The sequence below is a fragment of the Arvicanthis niloticus genome, chromosome 14 (genome assembly GCF_011762505.2).
Source record: "Arvicanthis niloticus isolate mArvNil1 chromosome 14, mArvNil1.pat.X, whole genome shotgun sequence".
In the NCBI taxonomy this organism is placed as follows: Eukaryota; Metazoa; Chordata; class Mammalia; order Rodentia; family Muridae; genus Arvicanthis; species Arvicanthis niloticus.
The window spans coordinates 35,043,620-35,062,037 of NC_047671.1; the positions used below are offsets into that span (position 1 = coordinate 35,043,620).

An 18,418-nucleotide genomic window follows, 5' to 3' on the forward strand; every position below is an offset into this window, starting at 1 on the left:
GAGGGGGCCACACTCAAAGCCTTCCAGAGGGAACCTCCTCCCACAGCACACCTTGATTATTTTGGAGCTAATTACACGCTGCAGTTGAAACAGTGTCACTATATCCACCATTCCAGCTGCTCCCTTATGGCTAGTCATGTAGAGATCCGAAATACAGAACAGATGCAAGTCATGCGAGTTAATTTGGCTTTGGCTAGATGTTCTGTAGTCTTTATACCTGTCATTTTCATTCTCCACCTGTCTACCTACCTATTACATCTTGGGGTGGGAGAAGGTGGGTGAAAGAGATTGAGACTGTCCAAAGCAAAGTAGCCACAGTGTAGGAGGGATAAAGAAGGGAGGGACTGGAATGTAACTAGGATAGGACCAGACGGGATGTGGAACTAAAACAGAAGCAAGGCAAGAGAGAATGAGGGTACCAAAGACAAGAGGCAAACAGGAAAAAGTGACAATCACAGGGCACAGAAAGGTCAAGTCTGGCACTTTGATTTTTAATGATAGTTCTAGAACAACTGTTTGTAAATGCAAATTCCTGGTCCCTAATCCAGAGTTACTGAGTCAAAAGCATTTGGCTCCCTATCCTGGGATTCTTCTATCTACTAGACTTTAGGGCAGTGGTTCTCAGCCTGTGGGTCGAGACCCCTTTGGGGGTCAAACAGCCCTTTAACAGGAGCAATATATCAGATATCCTGCATATCAGAGATTTATACTACATTTCATAACAGCAGCAACATTACAGTTATAAAATAGCAACAAAAATAATTTTATGGTTGGGGTCACAGCATCAAGAAGGTTGACACTCACTGCTCTAGTGACTAGAGTCTGAGAACTTCCCAGGTAAGTTAAAGTCACTGGAAGCGTACCTTGTAACTAATTGTCAAAAGTATGGTTAGTAGTCTACATATAGTATACACTGTTTCTATTACTGTTTGTTTTAAAGACTGGGTCTTTCTATCTAGCTGAGGTTTGTCTTGAACTCAAAATCTTCCTGGCTCAGGAAGTGCTAGAATTCCAGCACCATCTTTTATTATTATTATTTGGTGTGTGTGTGTGTGTGTGTGTGTGTGTGTGTGTGTGTGTGTGTGTGTGTGTCAAGGTCAGAGGTCAAACCCAGGTGTCATTCCTTAGGAGCTTGGTGTCTCCTTGGTTTTTCTAGACTTACTTAGGGCTCTCTCATTATGCTAGGCTGGCCACCCAGTGAGCTCCCCGCACCCCAAATCCTCCTGTCCCCTTCCCCTTTACTGGAATTAAAGGTGTGCACTACCAAATCCAGCCTTTTACATGGGTGCTAGAGGATCAAACTCAGGTCTCCCCAAGCTTGTGTGGCAAGCACTCTATGGACTTCAGCTCCTACTTGAGTGTTTGTGAGCTAGTATCTTGTTTTGTAGCTCTGTCTGTCCCAGAATTCCCTATGCCGACCAGGCTGATGTTGAAATTGTGACAATCATCCAGTCTCTGCCTTCCAAAGTGTACGTGACGACAAGCACACGCTAGGTTGTTGTTCTTAACATTTGTGTGCTAATAGTTTTGCCAAAGGTTAGTCAATTCACTGGGCGGTGGTGGTGCACGCCTCTAATCCCAGCACTTGGGAGGCAGAGGCAGGTGGATCTCTGTGAGTTCTAGGCCACCCTGGTCTACAAAGTGAGTTCCAGGACAGCCAGGGCTCTGCTACACAGAGAAACCCTGCCTTGAAAAACCAAAAAAGTTAACCAATTATCTGAGATTTCAGAGTAGACACCCAACACACAGAACTCAGACAGTACTGCAAGTAGCTGGGCTTGTGGGTCAGGGTTGAGGTTGGACTAATTGAGATATTTTTTAACTATACTCTGTGTGTGTGTGTGTGTGTGTGTGAGAGAGAGAGAGAGAGAGAGAGAGAGAGAGAGAGAGAGAGAGAGAGACAGAGAGACAGAGACAGAGAGAGAGACAGAGAGACACAGAGAGAGAGAGAGACAAGCATGTGTGCCATGGCAGTCATGTGGAGGTCAGAGTAAAGCTTCTGGGAGTTGGTTCTTTCCGTGAAAGTTCCAGGGGTAGGATTTAAGATGGTCAGTCTTAACAACAAGGACTATGACCTGCTTAAGCCATCTTGCTTGCCCAGCTGAAAACTATTTTGATTGTCTGTGTACTATAATAGAAATGATTGATATGAGATACATATACTTTTTTTAAAAGGTTGATTTTTAGTCCAACTTATTGCTCTGTATAGTATGTGGTGGCACTTACAATTTTTTCAAAATTTCTAGCTGCAGATTGTCAACCTGGAGTTCTTGTTTGTCCTAGGGTCAATACTGATTGAATCTGTACAATGTGCTAATGGGTCCATATTCACGGACACAAAGCAGTACACATATTTTTATAGGCAATGGCAAATGTGCCACTAGGACGATCTGCTGTTATTTAATATTTATTGACAAGTAGCAGTGTGCTGGGTATTGAGATGTATTCAGAACTCAATACCAGTGTCAAGCCACTCTAATGAATTGCCCCTGATCTGAGGTCCTTGGTCAAGCAGCCTGTGCATCTTGGGGTTTCCTTGTGATTCCTCCAGATGTCACAAAGCGGTTCTCATTGCATTTCATATTCAGGCTGGCTCATTGATGGGAGGACACTGAGCTACTGAAATGATGTTATATCTAGACCAAATGTTCTAGTTGTTTCCAGTCTCTGTATTCAGCTTACCCTCCACTAGAAAGATAGTGGTAAGCGTGAGCTCATTTTTGTTTGGTTGGAGGGATGGGGAGATGTTGTCCATGGTGGACTAACAAAGTCAGATGGGAGAAATACATCCTAGTGTTCTGTTGCACGACTGAAAGCCTAGAGCAGTGGTTCTCAACCATTCTGATGGTCTACGACCCTTTAATACAGCCCTTCATGTTGTGGTGACCCCAGCCATAAAATTATTTTGTTGCTACTTCATTACTGTAATTTTGCTACTGTTATGAATTGTAATGTAAATACCTTATTGCTGGGTATCTAATATGGGACCCCCAAATGGGTTACAACCCACAGGTTGAGAACCACTGGCTTAGGTGATTATATTGAACTATGTATATACTCCAAAACAACTAGAAACATATTCATCATTTTCACTAAATTATAAATGTTTGAAGCTATAAATATACCCTGATTTGAACATTATACAATGTATACATATATCTAACATTACATGACACACCAAAAATATGTATAATAATATGTATTAGTTTTAAAATAAAAAAAACATAAAATAAAAAGAGCAAAGGCCATCTAGTGATTTAAAACATATTTATAATGAGTGGTATATATCTTTGGTACAGAATACTTTACTTGTGAGCAAGCTTGAACATTGCCTCAAAGTATTATTTAAACCTGATTTTGTTGTCAAGTAATTAAATCCAAGATGCATATTATAGGCTAGTGTATGTGATCTTTTGTTTTCACAGATATATAATAAAATTCTTTAGAAAACATTATTGGTGCATATTTACAGTATATAGTGATGGCTTCATGAAGACTTTTTTGTTCAAAGGTACGATATTTTTTCCCTGTCTGAACCCAAACTATTTTATATCAAAATTGACTACTAAAATACAACTGAAAGTGGAAGAAAATTTCTCAATTGATGCACAAAAGTGCAGCCTACTTTCCCTTTGATCTGTAATCTACAGCACACTAAGCTATTATGCTGATTAATTCAGAGAGAGATTAAGGAGTGTTTCTTGACATATAACTATATAAATTCAACTCTTTATAAGGCATCTTAATGCCTTTTTTTTTTTTTTTTTTTTTTTTGGATGTTATTGCTGTTGTTAATCCCTCCATGTAAAGAGTTTGCTCTCCTTCTTGGAAGACTACTACAGTTTCCTTACAGGCCTGAAAAGGCTTCTAGTTTTATTAAGGGTGGGTGCCATAAAACATATTTAATCATCGGAAAGTGTTTCTGTGATATCAAAGAGTCTGCAGACTTTGAACTAAATTTTTCACCAAAGGAGGTACAGTGATGGGCGCCTGAGACTAGACTTAAAATTGAAATCTGCTCACTGTGAACCAAATCGAAACATCTGTGGAAGAGCCTGTGAGAATGGTCCCACTGTGTGCTGCTATACAAATGCTGTTTGCAGTGTCTAAGACATAGTGCAAACATCTCTCTCCACAACAGTGATTCTATATAAATAAACGCATATTCTAGTACTTGGTTCTCCTTCAGAGGCCAATATGAAAACCATCAGTGTTGTTTGTAGTCTTATATGATTTGAACTCTTATGATGTACATTAATTACTTTTAACACAAAAATCCATTTATAAGATCTTAAAACTAAAAGATGAGATGTTCCATTTCACAGAGTGAAACATCACATCACAGTGAGCTGATCTGGAGTGTGATGGTGATTGGTTTTCAGATCTCTCTTTCTGTTTATATATTTTATATCCCCTGTTCCAGAAGCTGCATTCTAACTTAAAGCCTGCAGAGTTTAGGGAGCTGCCTCCTGTTCTGTTGTCTTAGTGACAGACAGAGGACTCACTGTCCCTCTGTGATAAACATGACTGTTTCTGAGTGGACTAACAAGCTTTGGGGGCTTTACAGGATGCTGAAAACACGCCTTTGATTGCATTTAATTTGATTCCGATTAAGAGGCACTTAAGAAGTTTCTACTGAATTAGATTACACCGAGCGTTTCTACAGAGGACACTTCATTATTGGAGGCAGCTTTAATTTAAAATTATCACAGAGGGAAAAACACTGTTCATTTTAATAAAATGGGCTTTATCCCACGACATTATTTTACAGTTGCATACTGTGGGTTATGGCTTATTAAATAATAGTATGGGGGGGCCCTCTGAGAATCATTTGAAATACCAGGTGGCTCATTCACAGTTCACCCGACCAAGACATGGCTGGTCACATTGCTTTTTAAATACTTAACAGAAACCAGAAACGCTACGGTGGAAATTTTATTTAAATGAAAATAAAGAGATAGAGCTGAGGCACGAGAGTGTGAATTCTGCCTTCTCACCAGAGATGTGGATTTTCCAGCTGACTGAAATGGAAAGGAACTTCTGACTTAGCGAGCAGCAACGGCCAAATAAACGGAAAGCGCCACTGATTTCCTTAAGTTTTTGAAATGTAACATTGCTCCTTTTTAAGTAAAGAACTGCCTTGACATCAAAATTTTACACACTCACCATCAGAGTAAAAACCAGCCCTCCCCAATCCCCCTTTGAATGTATAACAGTGTCAGGGTTTTTTTTTTCCCCAAAAGTTATTATTTTACAAGCCTTGGTTTGTGTTAATGTTTCAAAAGAGAAAAATGATTAAAAGCAAATGTCCGAAAGTCAGTTATTTCGTACTAAGCATAAACCACACAGCTAGCTTTCATTGGATGAAGCCCTGCAGACACATTTGGCTTGCCCATCACTGATACTTCAGGAATAAAAGCAACTTGTGGTTTGTGGTTAGTGATTAAGCACCAGTGAACTTGTGTGTGCTCTCGTATAGAAAAATCTGCTGCATCTTGAGCATTTCACACTTTGTAACAACATCTTTATTATGCCTTTCAGAATTAATTGACCTAAAACCCAGTGACTCCACGATATATCTGTTGGATAATTAGAAGTCTGAGGACCAAGAAATAAAACCCATTATTGACGTGCAGATCTCCAGTCAAACAAATACTTTACAGCTGCAATTTGCAAAAATTATTTCCTTTGAAATGGGCATCATATCAAAGACTCGTGCAGCTGATGTGATTCACACCACCGGTTTCAATGCCCTTTCCAAAACAGATTTAAAAATCTAAAAATAGTGTTATGAAGTCAGGCTGAGGTAGGAGGGGTGGGTGTCAGGCTAGGCTAAAAAGCACACGGTGAGATGAAGTCATGAAAATAATAAATAAACAAACTCTGTAAACCTTTAAAACAACCCACACTTCCTCTCGGAGCCTAGGTGGGTCTCTTCTGGAGACAAATAGCTTCATGGCAGTAAGCATCTTAGAAAATCTGCCTGACCTTGAGAGCAGGGACCGCAGGGTGGGGGCACAGTGACCTGCTTTAGTGATCAGTAGCTATAGATATCAGAAAATGCACTGGCTGTCAATGATCATTGCTAAAATCTGTCTATACCACACTGGAACAATCAATTTCGGTAAATGATTGCAATAATCAAGGAAATCGCCTAATTTATAAATCCTTGCATAGGGCATTTTAATGGATCCCTCCATTTTTATGCTGATGCCCTCAGAGCTCAATGAATTGTTGTCTCGGCTGTCTTTACACAAAATGATAAAAACATTCCGTCTCGTAGGGAAACCACATCTCATGGATATTCAGACCCTCAACCTGTGATCACTCATTAGTGACTTCCACAAAAGTTCCGTGCTCCGGAGCTTCACGAGGAGCCAATGAATGCACATGCTTGTGTCTGTGTGTTGATGAAAACCACTAGAGTTTTGGAATCTGAATAAATGACCTTGTAATGAATTGTACCATCAGGAACACATCCTCTAGCCCTGACAACCCATATCATAACAGTTTGTCTCTTTTTGCCTAATGCTGGGCCAGTTTTTATTTGGGGGGTTGTGGTGGTGGTGGTGGTGGTGATGGTTTGCTTTTAACCACCAGGTCTCGGAGTCGACAGGCTCCACCACGCTAATCTTCCAGATAGTCAATCACACCAGTGTGGATGTTGCTGGTCGTGCTAAAACATATGTGTGCTGTCCCAGTCCTCACTTGTCCACTAACAGGTGGATCCCCGGGGTCCACCTGGAAATGCAGACTGCACACTTAGCTTCTCCCCTAAGGCCTCCTCACAAAGGTTACTCATCTTGGTTAATCCTTGGCCAATTGATTCTGGCCAATAGTGTACTGTCAGAACTTTACTTACTGCTCAGTCTCACCGCCCTGACGTTTATGGTGCACTGATTGGCCTCTGTCAGTGGTGCTGCTTGTAAATTCACTTTGAAAAGCTTTGTGTTAACAGCCTTCAACCAGGCTCCAAGAAGAGTACGAACAGGCAGCCGACAAGCTCGACCTCCTGCCCTTATTACAGTGAGTAAATCAGGGTTTGAGCCATTAGGCTGGAGCCTGGGGCCTACACAGAGAGGGCTGACATGACAAAAGGTCAGCCTCTGTCACACACGTGTAACAATTTGCATAATGGAATTCTGTAACTTATCTGAGGGAGGTGGTAAATGCTCACCCACCGTCTCAGGCTCCCTGGGCTTTTATGCTAAGTACTTACACCAGAGTCTGAGTTTCTTGTGTAAATACACAAGGAATGTCTGAACTCATGAAATCTTGGAGCATATATGACTCTCAGACAGAAAGAGATCGAAAGAGAGGCAGGCTCCAATTTTGTATACAACTGTCTTAGAACATCTGCACACCACCAATGTCTCACAGCCATCCCTGGAAGAAAGAGGACCTCCCTTCTTCAGAAAGGAGTCCCCAGCTGCATAAGGTGCAGGTTTTCCCACTCGATCAAAAGTGTTTAACCCATAAAATTACAGTACAACCATTTGTGGTCCTAAGGCCACACATAGCTTTTCCACAAACAATTAAAATTGCTATAATTTGCACAGGGGAATGAGCCAGCACCTCTGTCTGTTTCTGAGAATAATCTTTCCATCAGATGGCTTGCTGGCATGCTGTGGTGAGAACGGATAACCCCTAAGATTTTGCTTTTGCTTTCTATGTCCTGCTTTTAAGGCAGAAGAATAAAAAATAATCTGTGGCAGAGGAAGATAATGCCATTTAGAAGCAAGAAACACTCGTGAATCATTTTTTTTTTCCTCATGGACAAATCCTCTCAATAAAAAAAAAGTCAATTTCTGAATAAAAATAAAATAAAATGAGAAAAATAGTCCTGACTGCATAGAATTCATAAACCTTATAAGGCATTCAATCCTAACATATAAACCAGGACAAATGTATGTTTATATGAAACCTCACCATTCAAGGATTTCCAAATAGTTGTTGTTGCTGTTGTTCTTTTTAGGTGAGTCACTTAGGGGTTTGGAAAACCAAGGAGAGTTACAAGACCTAAACCAAAAGGACTAAAAAGAGACCCTGTCAGATCCAACATGAAGCGTTACATCTTTGATTTTGAAACCATTCCAAGAGGCAGCAGATGGTTTTACAGTTTATGTAAAACTATAAAACTCCCTCACTCTATCAAACAGGCATCGCTATAAAAGACATCTTCAAATCAAATGAGACAAAGCCAGGGAGCTAGGCCAGCTGTTAGGATGCACGACCGAAAACGTAACAGGAACGTCACAATGCTTTATTTTTAAGGAAGAAATTGTTCAAATTCTGTGAAATTGACTTATTTACAGCTAAATTGACAGAGTGGTATATTAAATGACAAATTGCTGAAAAATATGATTTTTAGTTCAATGTAACTAGATTTATAGAACCTGTCTTCCCCTGGCATCTTGTGAATTGGCCCAAAATGAACTAGAGTATGTAAAACAAAGTGTGGCATTTAAACTCACAATATTATTACTGAGACAATTTTAAGTGATTTTAAGTTAATAAAAGAGTATTGATTTAAAGTGATTTTTTTCAACACCTAAATTGTGTGTGTGTGTGTGTGTGTGTGTGTGTGTGTATGATAGAGTCATTTATAAAAAGCATTCGCAGCACATTCAAAAAAAAATAAAATCAATTCATCTCCTTCTGGTACCAATTACCTATGATGGTTTTGAAATGCAAACATTTAGCGGCATGAAATATATATTTATTTAATATTGGTTTTCATTAATATTTTCGATTTAAGCTAAACGGTAATAATAAAAAATAGAGCATTTACGTTAAGCAGAACTCTTGTTATGTCAAAAATATCATGGCACAAAAATCAAGCCACAAAAATAAAAGCCCATATTATGCTATCCTCCTTGATTTTCTAAATGAAAAACAGTTAATCTTTAAGCAGAGGGCAATTGAAAACGACACATACAGCCTTACCCAAGCAAAGGGGAAGACAGGCTGGAGAAAGTTAAATTCCTGTCTAATACCTTGACTGTAGTTCTAATAAGCCACTACATTATTTCAATTAGCAAGGGAAAAAAATTAGGTTGAATTGGGTACAATTTATTTTGTCATTATTGCTAAACTTTGTCAAATCAGACCTTGAGCTGAAAGGTGCAACTGTAGCTTATCTTGAATTATAACTTTATTTTAAACTTTTGTATTTTACTCCAGCAGAACGCTAAGTATACACTGTGTGCATTCCTCAGGTCTAGTCATATTAAATTCTGATGTTAAGCAGAAAGAGGAAACCATATACAACTAGATTAATTTATCTCAAGGGAAAAGAACACATTAATAACCAAGATAACGTTTTCATAAATGTTGGAATCAACTGTGCCTTTTCACTTTTTTCATTAGAAAACACATTAGGATAAAGTTATCTCACTCCCATCTACGAGACTAACTGCTGAGAACGAGTCTGTTTTCTTTGAATGGTCAGAAAGACCCCCCTACTCCCCCCACCCCCAACCCTGTACATCTAAATAGAGTTAAAGCCAGAATCCAAGTCTTGTTAGAATCGTGTATGCCAGAGAAGGGCTGCTTAACGTTTTCTGTAATCTTTTTTATTTAAAGTATCTACATGCATTATTTTTCAAAACACATTAAAATCCTAATTCCCAAAGAAACTGGCCAAATTTAATTTAAAAAAAAAAAAGACTAATTTGTGTTTTTTTAAATTTGCTTTTAGCTTGCTAATCTCTTTAAACTGGAAAAATTAATAATCTTAGCTCATTACTGGGAGGGGGGAAGAGTTGAAGAAAAGAAGATGAAAACTTAGAGTCAAAACACTGTGAGGGATGGAATGGTGATATGATGATGCTTAACTTTACGGCATTTGAATTGCTGGGATTATACACCAGGAAAGTATTAACTGGAAAAATGGCAGCATGATTACAAACGAATTCTCTGTGGTCATGCACACCCAATGTTTAACAACTCTTCTGTGAACGAGGAGAAGCATTAAGGAGTAACTGATGTGAGCTGGTCAGTCTGTTTCCACCATAATCCTTCAAGTGCACAGTAAAGGACGAAGACAGAATCATACAATGAGCTGTAAACCCAAACAAGAGTCCATCATCTGCTTGGAAACGGTGACAGGGAAAAATTAGCCATCCATTTATTGTACTGAAATAAAGATAAGCAACCCTGCAAAGATCTATCAGGACCTGAGTATTGAACTCTACATAGGAAGGTGTTTCTTCAGCAAATAACTGGAAAGAACTCTAAGGAGAGGGATGAGTACAGTTGACTTTTAAAATGAAGAAGCCATGATTCAATAGCTTTTAACTGTCTTGAAAAATCTGCTTCTGGTCACCCTGATATTCCAGGTGTCTAAAATAATATTTAAGTGAATAATTATTTTGTGAGTCACTAGAAAAATTACTGTGAAGCCTTTCCTGTGAAGATCTGTAGTGGACTCCAATCATGGATTCTATCTGATATAATCAATGTTTAAAATTTTCAGAATAAATAAAATGCAGACTTAAAGTCTAAAATTTAGAGAGCAATTTGATGTTTATACTTTCCTGTTATTAAAAGTGATTTGATTCAAATAATTATGTCTCATAAGTCATGAGGCTTAAAAATTTTAAGTCATGATTTATTCATCTTTTAATGTTTTATTAAGGCAAGGTCTCACATAGTGTAGGCTGTCCTCAAACTCCTTTTGTAGCTGAGGCTGGCCTTAATGCCTGATTCTTCTCCACCTCCCTCAAAATGCCCAGTTTTAAATTATACACTGCTAGGGATCAAACTCTGGCTATCATACATTGTGGACAAGCACTCTAATGACAGCTACATTCCCAGACATTCATACTTCATATCTTAAAAGTAATTATACTAATAAAAGTCTATGCCCTATTTTAAAAAGTGTTCTGTCACTACAAATAGTTACTGCCGCTAAATAACTCCAGTCAGTCACATTTCTTACCATCTCTCAGGAGACATTTTACATGACTGAAATTTTAACATCCCTTCAGTCCGCCAAATGTATGTCATCCTAATTATTATTACAGAGCGCTGATTAAAAAAATACACTGTGTTCTGAAGCAGGAGTAGGAGCCTATAGATCATTCAAACACAAACCTAGTAGGCCTCTTTTTTTTTTTTTTAATACAAAGAACTAACTTTATATCTTTATAACTAACTATACCTTTGTGACTAATTTTATATCTTCCTAACACACTCAATTCATACAACCCAAACAGCAGATGAAACTCACTTTAAATCCATGGAGATATCAAGGAAAAAAAAAAAACACCATCTTATTACTATAACAAAATTCTTCCTCCATTATGTACTAATCAAAAGTGTAACAGAAAAGTCCCATAGTTTTCAATGTTAATATGTATTGTTGAAGCCTGAATGCATAATGGCTTTGTGCCAACATCCTAATCACTCAAAGCCTTCTAGGAAAAAAAAAAGAACTATGTTTTTTTTCTCCCACATTTATAGCTTTGTCCTCCCAAAGTCTAAAAATAGACATGCATCAGAGGGCAGGAACACGGGATTCACTTTCACATTTTCAGATAGAACATATCTGTACCACAACTGCTCTGGGGTTCCCCTGGGATGCATCGGCAGACCTTTAACAATGTGATAGGAGAGTCCTTAATAACGGTGCTGGGGCCTGCAGGGTGCATGGGTGGACTTCATTAACTTTAAAGCATACAGGAGGTTACAACTGAATTAGCGAGACAGGAAAACCAGTGAGGAAGGGCATCAAAGCCAGCTGTGGACTCACTGTGTCCTACCTGTCAGCTTTGCTACACAATACCTCCAACTTTTACCTCCAAGTAGCTTCATGGCAAGCCCTTCCTCCTGCCCTGTTTTACTCGTTGCTTTTCTGTAGGTTTTGTTTTTGGTGTTTGTTTTTAAGAAAAGCCTCTTTTAGTGATATAAATAGGCCCCCCACCCCTTCCTGCACCTCACTCAGGGATTCCATCCAGAAAGACAAAAATGGCTAACTGCTTTCCCACGACTGTTTAGAAGTGAAACCCAGACTGGAAGCCTGGATCCAGGACTCAGTGGATAACTACCGAGCAGGAGGCTCCCAGGCTGCCCTGTCCTCACCTTGAGCTGCTGGGCTGCATGCTCACTTGGCCACTCCTCCTCCAACAAGGGAGACTTTGCAGACAAAGGCCTCAGCCCCTGACCCCAGTAGTCACATGAGGGTTCTGGACAATGCCTCTGTTTTCCACAGCACTCTCTCCTGGGTCTAATACAAAGCTGGCCAGAGGAAACCCAACAAATATGAAAGTGGATGATTATATTGTAAATTTTAGTGGGACAGATAACCACAAGAACAGCCACATTGACAAGCCATTGAGCCATTTGTAACCAGAAAGCACACTATTGCAGAAACAGACCTCTACCACAGTGCACAGGGACCTGGTCCCCAGCAATTAAGAACCTGACTTTTCTGATGAGTCCTCCTTCATTAGTTCACTTGACCAAAGATTTCCATCACTTTAGCTTGTGTCCTCTAGTATCTAATATTTCATAAGTAGTTCTCCGTGAGTTGAGGAGCTAAAATCAGTTGAAGGATTACCTAATTATAACCCCTGTCTTCGAGAATGGACCTCAGTGATCAAGCAGCCCTGATTAGGTTTTTTTTCAGACACACTATTTTAAGATAATAGTCGAGATTAATCTATACCAAAATGGCATTACCTCTCACGTTTTTTGAGTATCTACTTTGTTGAAAGCTGTACAATTTCACTTTGTCAAAAGAGAAACCAAAAATTCTAAGTTTTGATTTACAGTATAATTCACAAAGGAGGTTAGGTTCTTTCAAAGTTCTGGAAAGTGTTGGTCTCTCACATTCAATCAACATTTTTTTTTTAATGTTTTTGGAAGACCTAAAACTGGCCCCAAAGTTGCTCTGTAGGCCCGGGGTGACTTTGAACTTCTGACCCTCTTGTCTCCAACTCCCTAGTGCTAGAATTAAAGGTGTTCCCACAACCTCCCAATTTAAGTGCTGCTGAGGACTAAATCCTTCTTACTTGGGCAAGCAAGCACTCCACCTTATCTCCAGAAACTTGTTTTCATCTGAGAAAATTACCCTGACTCTGCTTTTGTTGCCCCAGGCAAAGAGACCTCTGGGAAGAGCTGAGAACCTGGCAAAAAGATCACATGGCTCTTACTCTACCGCTGCCTGCTCAATCTCTGTTTTAGCTGTTTTCTCTTGTCCTGAAGATTGAGAAGCCCGTGGGGCTAATTCTTCACAGTTCTGAACAGAGGCAGGTTAAAGTGGCTGACTTTTAAAGCCAACAGGTCCCGTAGTAAGCCACACTGTGCCAGCATCCCTCCTGCAGGAACTTCAGACATCAGCCCTCCGCTGGGCAGAGGAACGTATTCCCCACTGCTACACCAGTGGGCATGAGGGTGGGTGTAGGGTGGGTTTCCAGGGACCGAGGGCAGCGGGGCTCTGAAACCTGGCCCAAGATCAGCTCCGGCAGCTTACCTCCCAGAGATGCTGCGTGTTCCTCACTGCGCCGGTCTGCACTTTCTCCGGTGGCAGGAGCACGCCCTGGAAGGGCCCAATCCAGGTGCCCTGCTGGATCCTCTGCGCGGCACAGATGCCGTAGGCCAGGCCTGGCACCGTGCTGGTGCACAGGCACACCTCCCGAGGCAGGTCCCGCAACCACTCCGGCAGCTCCGGCGGGGGTGCAGCGGCCGCTGCGCTGCTGGTGCCCACAAGCCGGCGCAGAGAGTGCAGGGGCCCGTGCATGGGGCATTCCCCGTTGCGGTTGTCCGCACACATGTCGCAACCTGTGGGTGACACCGGGGGAAGGAGGGAAGAGAGAGCGTTAACCCAATCTTTTGTGGGAGGGGGTGGTGGATCTTTGGGTAAACTCCCTAAACTGCAGCAGGTAAACCACCTGTTGGGCGCCAACGCCACAGGGAGTAGGAAAGGAACTTGTGCCACACCCTGGGGACTTGCAGCATTCAAAAATGCCTGCTAGGATCCACTCTAGGCTACGATGCTAGGTTTGGATAGCCAGGTGTGCTTTCCTAACGCCCCGCGACTTTTGCTTCCGATCCAGTCTGCCAGCATCTCAGCTTCCCTCTCTACCTTGCAAGCGTGCTTAGGCTGTGTCTCTGGGTGTGCTTATCTTCTCTCCCTCAAGGAGTCTGTCTCTCATCCGACCATTTATCTCAAATAGTCGCAGATACCACAGCGATGTCTCAGATAGTACTTGGTTCTGCTCTTGGGCTATCAAAGCGGGAGTGACAGGTACAAACACGGGACTCTGAAGCTTCCTACGCTACCTCGGGAGCGCAAGCTCCAATCCCGGTCCTTTAGGCACTAGGACCCCAATCTCTGCCCAGAGCCCACACCAGCGAGTTCACCCATCATAGATGAGCGGGAATGGGGAGGGGGGAAACAGAGGTGTCAGTTGTGATTGTGCGTGCAAGTTCTTCCCTGAAACCAAACCAAATAGGACGTTTAAGGATCAGGGTAAAGGGTCGTTAATGATGGGGTAATGATTCAATTGAACAGGATGGAAGGCCAAGCACAAGTTGAATGAGATTATTTCATCTGGTGACGCTGTTGCTGAAGCTGTTCCTGATCTGTCCCTCAGGAGAGACATCACACAAGGGGATTCCTACTCTCCAGGCATGCTGCTCCAGGGCACCCAGTGTCGTTTGACTCGATCTAGGCGGAAAAACCCAGGCAGCCGCTAGAAGCTAAGCTTTCAGCGACCACGCTGTCGGAATCGCAGAGCCTAAGGGTTATTAATGGGCCTGGCGGAGCCGCTGTGTCTGTTCCCTGGTGCGGCAGGCAGGCCTCCGCAGAGGACTCCTGCCTATGTGACTCAATCTCCTGAGTCCTTTCCTGGGGACCCTCGGGGTTCTGCTGCAGCCGAGCCCCGTGTCACTGACCCTGGCACTTGGTGCTCCTGTACTGGTGGAGATGGTAAGAACCGGGTAGCAAGGTACCTGAGTTGCCCTCCGGGCTTCTTGGCACCTTTCCCCTTGTCTCCACCGTAATCAGCTCTCTTAGATCACTCCAAATGTGCCATGTCTATGCTGAAACTGTGAACCACCCAAGAAACTTATTACAAGACAAATCAGTGAAGAATTCTCCACAAAGATCATTCAATCACTACCCAAAATGGAGCGAGAACCCTTGCCATGACAATTGCAATGTCAATGGTTGACTGCATGAGCATCCTATCTGACAGGAGGTGCTTCCTGTCGGTTGTCTGTTTCCCTCACTGGAATGAGCAGACACGCTATTCCAACTATGATTGCCCAAGGAGTAAGGAGACCTACTGGTTACAACTTCTTAGTGGCTATGCCCAAGACTTCTTTGACAACCAACACCCCGTTTCTGCAGGCAACCCTCCCCCCCCACAAGGGTACCTATCCTCCTCCAGCATCACAGGCTAATGTGAAGACCCTTCACGACTCCACTTTTGACCCCAGGGCCTAGATGGGAGTATGCTGTCACTCATGTCAACTCTTCAGAAACACATATATTTCACTCAGTCTCTCATGCCTTTACTTGTGGACAACAACAAGAAGACACCGCAGAAACAAAATGTCAACAATATTATCTCTGAATGCCTTCTATGTGCCATGCCTAGTCTTTCACCAAACTGCCACTCTGGTAGCTAAGAACCGAAATTCCCATTCTTGCCAGAGGAAGCAAGCTGAGCACTGATACTGGACCAAGGGCCAAGAAACTAGAAGGAGCTAGCAGAAAGATTCATACACGAGTCTGCCTGACTCCAAAGCCTTCAAACGCTAGAGATTTAGGAAGACTAATGAGGGCTAGGAGAATTTTATATACCAACTCATGACTCGATCAATAGAATTGAAAGAGTTTACTGATGTAACCATTTGGGGGCCAGGAAAAGAACTCTAGCGTGATTGAGTGATAGTTATAGAGATAGTTCCCTCTTCCACACTCATGGGCTTGAGGGAGCTATAGTATAAGAATGGAAAAATAAATAGCCAGTGTCCATAATTTCAATGTGTCTGCTTTCACAGACATATTAAAATGACCTTTCACCATCTGAGCAAAAAAAAAAAAAAAAAACAGCTTTTAAAAAACGACAATAAGAAAAGGCAACGTGCCCATAAAAAATAAATATATATTACCCAGGGACTGCTTAACAGATTTTTCTTTTCCGGTTCATTCAATTAAGTAAAAAGTGAGGGAGGGGAAAAAAAAACCCTCACAATCTGATAGCCTGTGTCAAAAATCCTATCAACTTCCACTTCTCTGCATGGAGCATCACATCATGTATGTGGATAAACAGATTAGAAGCAATTAACTCCAGCCACTACCCCCACAGAAGACAAGGAACATGCTTCAGTAATATTTGGAATGAATGACAGCCCTCTGCTGTGTGTTAGGTTTGATTGTTCTCCACAGCACACTTAAAAAGTAGCATTTTGGAGAGTACTAAAATAAACCAAGGCTCTCCCCAGATCCAGAAGACTATATCCAAAACGTTCACAAATGAGTAAGTGGGCAAGCCTCGTCCGGGCTAATTGGTTCACTTAATATGTGTCTTAATAAAAATGTAAAAAAATATTTCTGCCAGCAAAGTTGAGCAGTTACCATCAAAATAAAGTTATGTCTAGTCTCCAACATTTTTACCGCATACAAAAATCTCTCGGACTGAAAATATTTATTTCTAACCTGTCTCAGGGTCCCAGAGGAGCCTGGGGAAATTTTAAACAAGTGACTTTTTTCTCGAGATTGACACACAGTCACAAGTTGGCAAACATAATGTTTTCTAGCCTGTGAGCCACAAACACCCACATAGAAAGGTTTGAAAGAGAAGCCACTTAGATCCTCCAACTTCTCCCCACACGGGAGTCAAGGCCTTAGGAACCAGGGATTTTTGTACAAGTTTACAGTTATACACAAGATGTTTTCAAATGTCACTGTACAGTATGGAATTACAGCAATCCAGATCTCGTCCTGAGCACATCTGCCTCAGGGGCATGAGTAAGGAAACAGGGTGAAGGTGGGTTACGGGCTCTTGCCCACCTACTGACCTCAGAAAGCTAAAGCAGGCCTTCACTTCATTTCAATCCTTACTGTGTAAATGTTTTCAGAGGTTTTTTGTTGTTGTTTTCAACTGCATGTACTTAAAAAAAAAAAACCCACTTCAAATGAACCCTATACAAAGCAGAATGGCATGCCTATTTTCTCATTTTAAGGAAAGGTGAACCACTTCAGGGGGTTTGCTGTCTGCTGAAGATCTGAGAGGTGAGTGTGGGCACCAGTATGGCTCTCGCCTCCGAGCTTTGTCTTCACACTAGGCTTACTGTGCAGAAGCCTCTCTGGTTCTTACCTCCCTCGGCTAAGGAAACCGAAGAGTAACTCAGAAGCCTGCTGAGCCATGCGGCTCAGGCTGTAAATCCTCCTGAGCGGCAGACAGGGTCGCAGCCCTTAGTCCAGAAGGCCAAGCCCTGAGGGGCCAGGAGGCATTGATCGGTCCCCGGAGTGCCGCCTGCTGGCAACTCAGAGTCTAAAGCCCCTGGGGGAGGGGGCATGGTGGCCTGGGGGTCCGAGGGCAGCCGGGCCTTCAGGAGCCTCACTCTGAATTCCTCTCTAGGGCTTCGTCTTGCCCTGCTTTCCCGTATGCAGGATGTGGACGGACAAAGAGTGATGCACAGCTGACTGGATTTCTTCGCCTCGGAAGGATTCTGTTTAAAGGCCTCACCCAGCTTCCAGCCGGTAAGGGCTCCCAGGGGAGGCCACCAGGAAGAGTCACGGTAGTGGCCTAGCTCTTATGGGTGCTCTGAAGATTCTGGCTGCCGGCAGCCTGCAAAAACCCTGGGCCTTCTCAGCCTAGTCTGCTGGCTTGGCCTAGGAACCAATGAAAGAGACAAAGGGGGAGAAAAAAAGGAGGGAGGGAGAAAAATGTGGATTTTATTTGTCTCCTGGTGACTGTATTAATAAATTAAATGAGAGCGCCAGGGTATGAGGGTGAGAGAATATTGCACGGAGATAAACCTGGCCGCCCTCTGCCCCTGCGAGGCCACCATATACAAGGCAGAGATGATGAATAGGAGCAGGAGAGAAGATCGAAGCCGGTCTGGGCTGGCTCCACTCTCTCCTACAAAACTATAGGGCAATTAATTGTGGCTTGTCCCCTCATCCTTCATCTCCTGGTGGCACATATCGATGGAGATTACTGCTGATGGACCATTTTATCACCTTAAATAAACAGTCGCCACCTCTTCTAACCTCAATCTAATATATGGCTTTATGTTCAGTTTCAGGGCTCTGGATAAAGAATGATGTAAAATAGCTAAATCATGTGTGTTACGAGGTGGGGTCGGGCCTGCCACCAAAATGTGAGGAAGAGAAAAATAGAACAATACAAAAAGCCTGCACACCAACACTGAAGTCCCTCCCCCAGGGGACCAGGTC

General features: G+C 42.2%; 1 protein-coding gene across 3 annotated transcripts in view; it reads right to left on the reverse strand.

The window, feature by feature from the left end:
* The window catches only part of Prdm6 (PR/SET domain 6), a 104,364-nt gene that overhangs the window by 80,679 nt on the left and 5,267 nt on the right, over window positions 1-18,418 (reverse strand). For all 3 annotated transcript variants that reach the window (XM_076912648.1, XM_076912649.1, XM_034518296.2), the window contains one exon: window positions 13,478-13,785. In XM_076912648.1, the coding sequence (XP_076768763.1) occupies window positions 13,478-13,785 (308 nt within the window). The remainder of the gene's footprint in view (window positions 1-13,477; window positions 13,786-18,418) is intronic.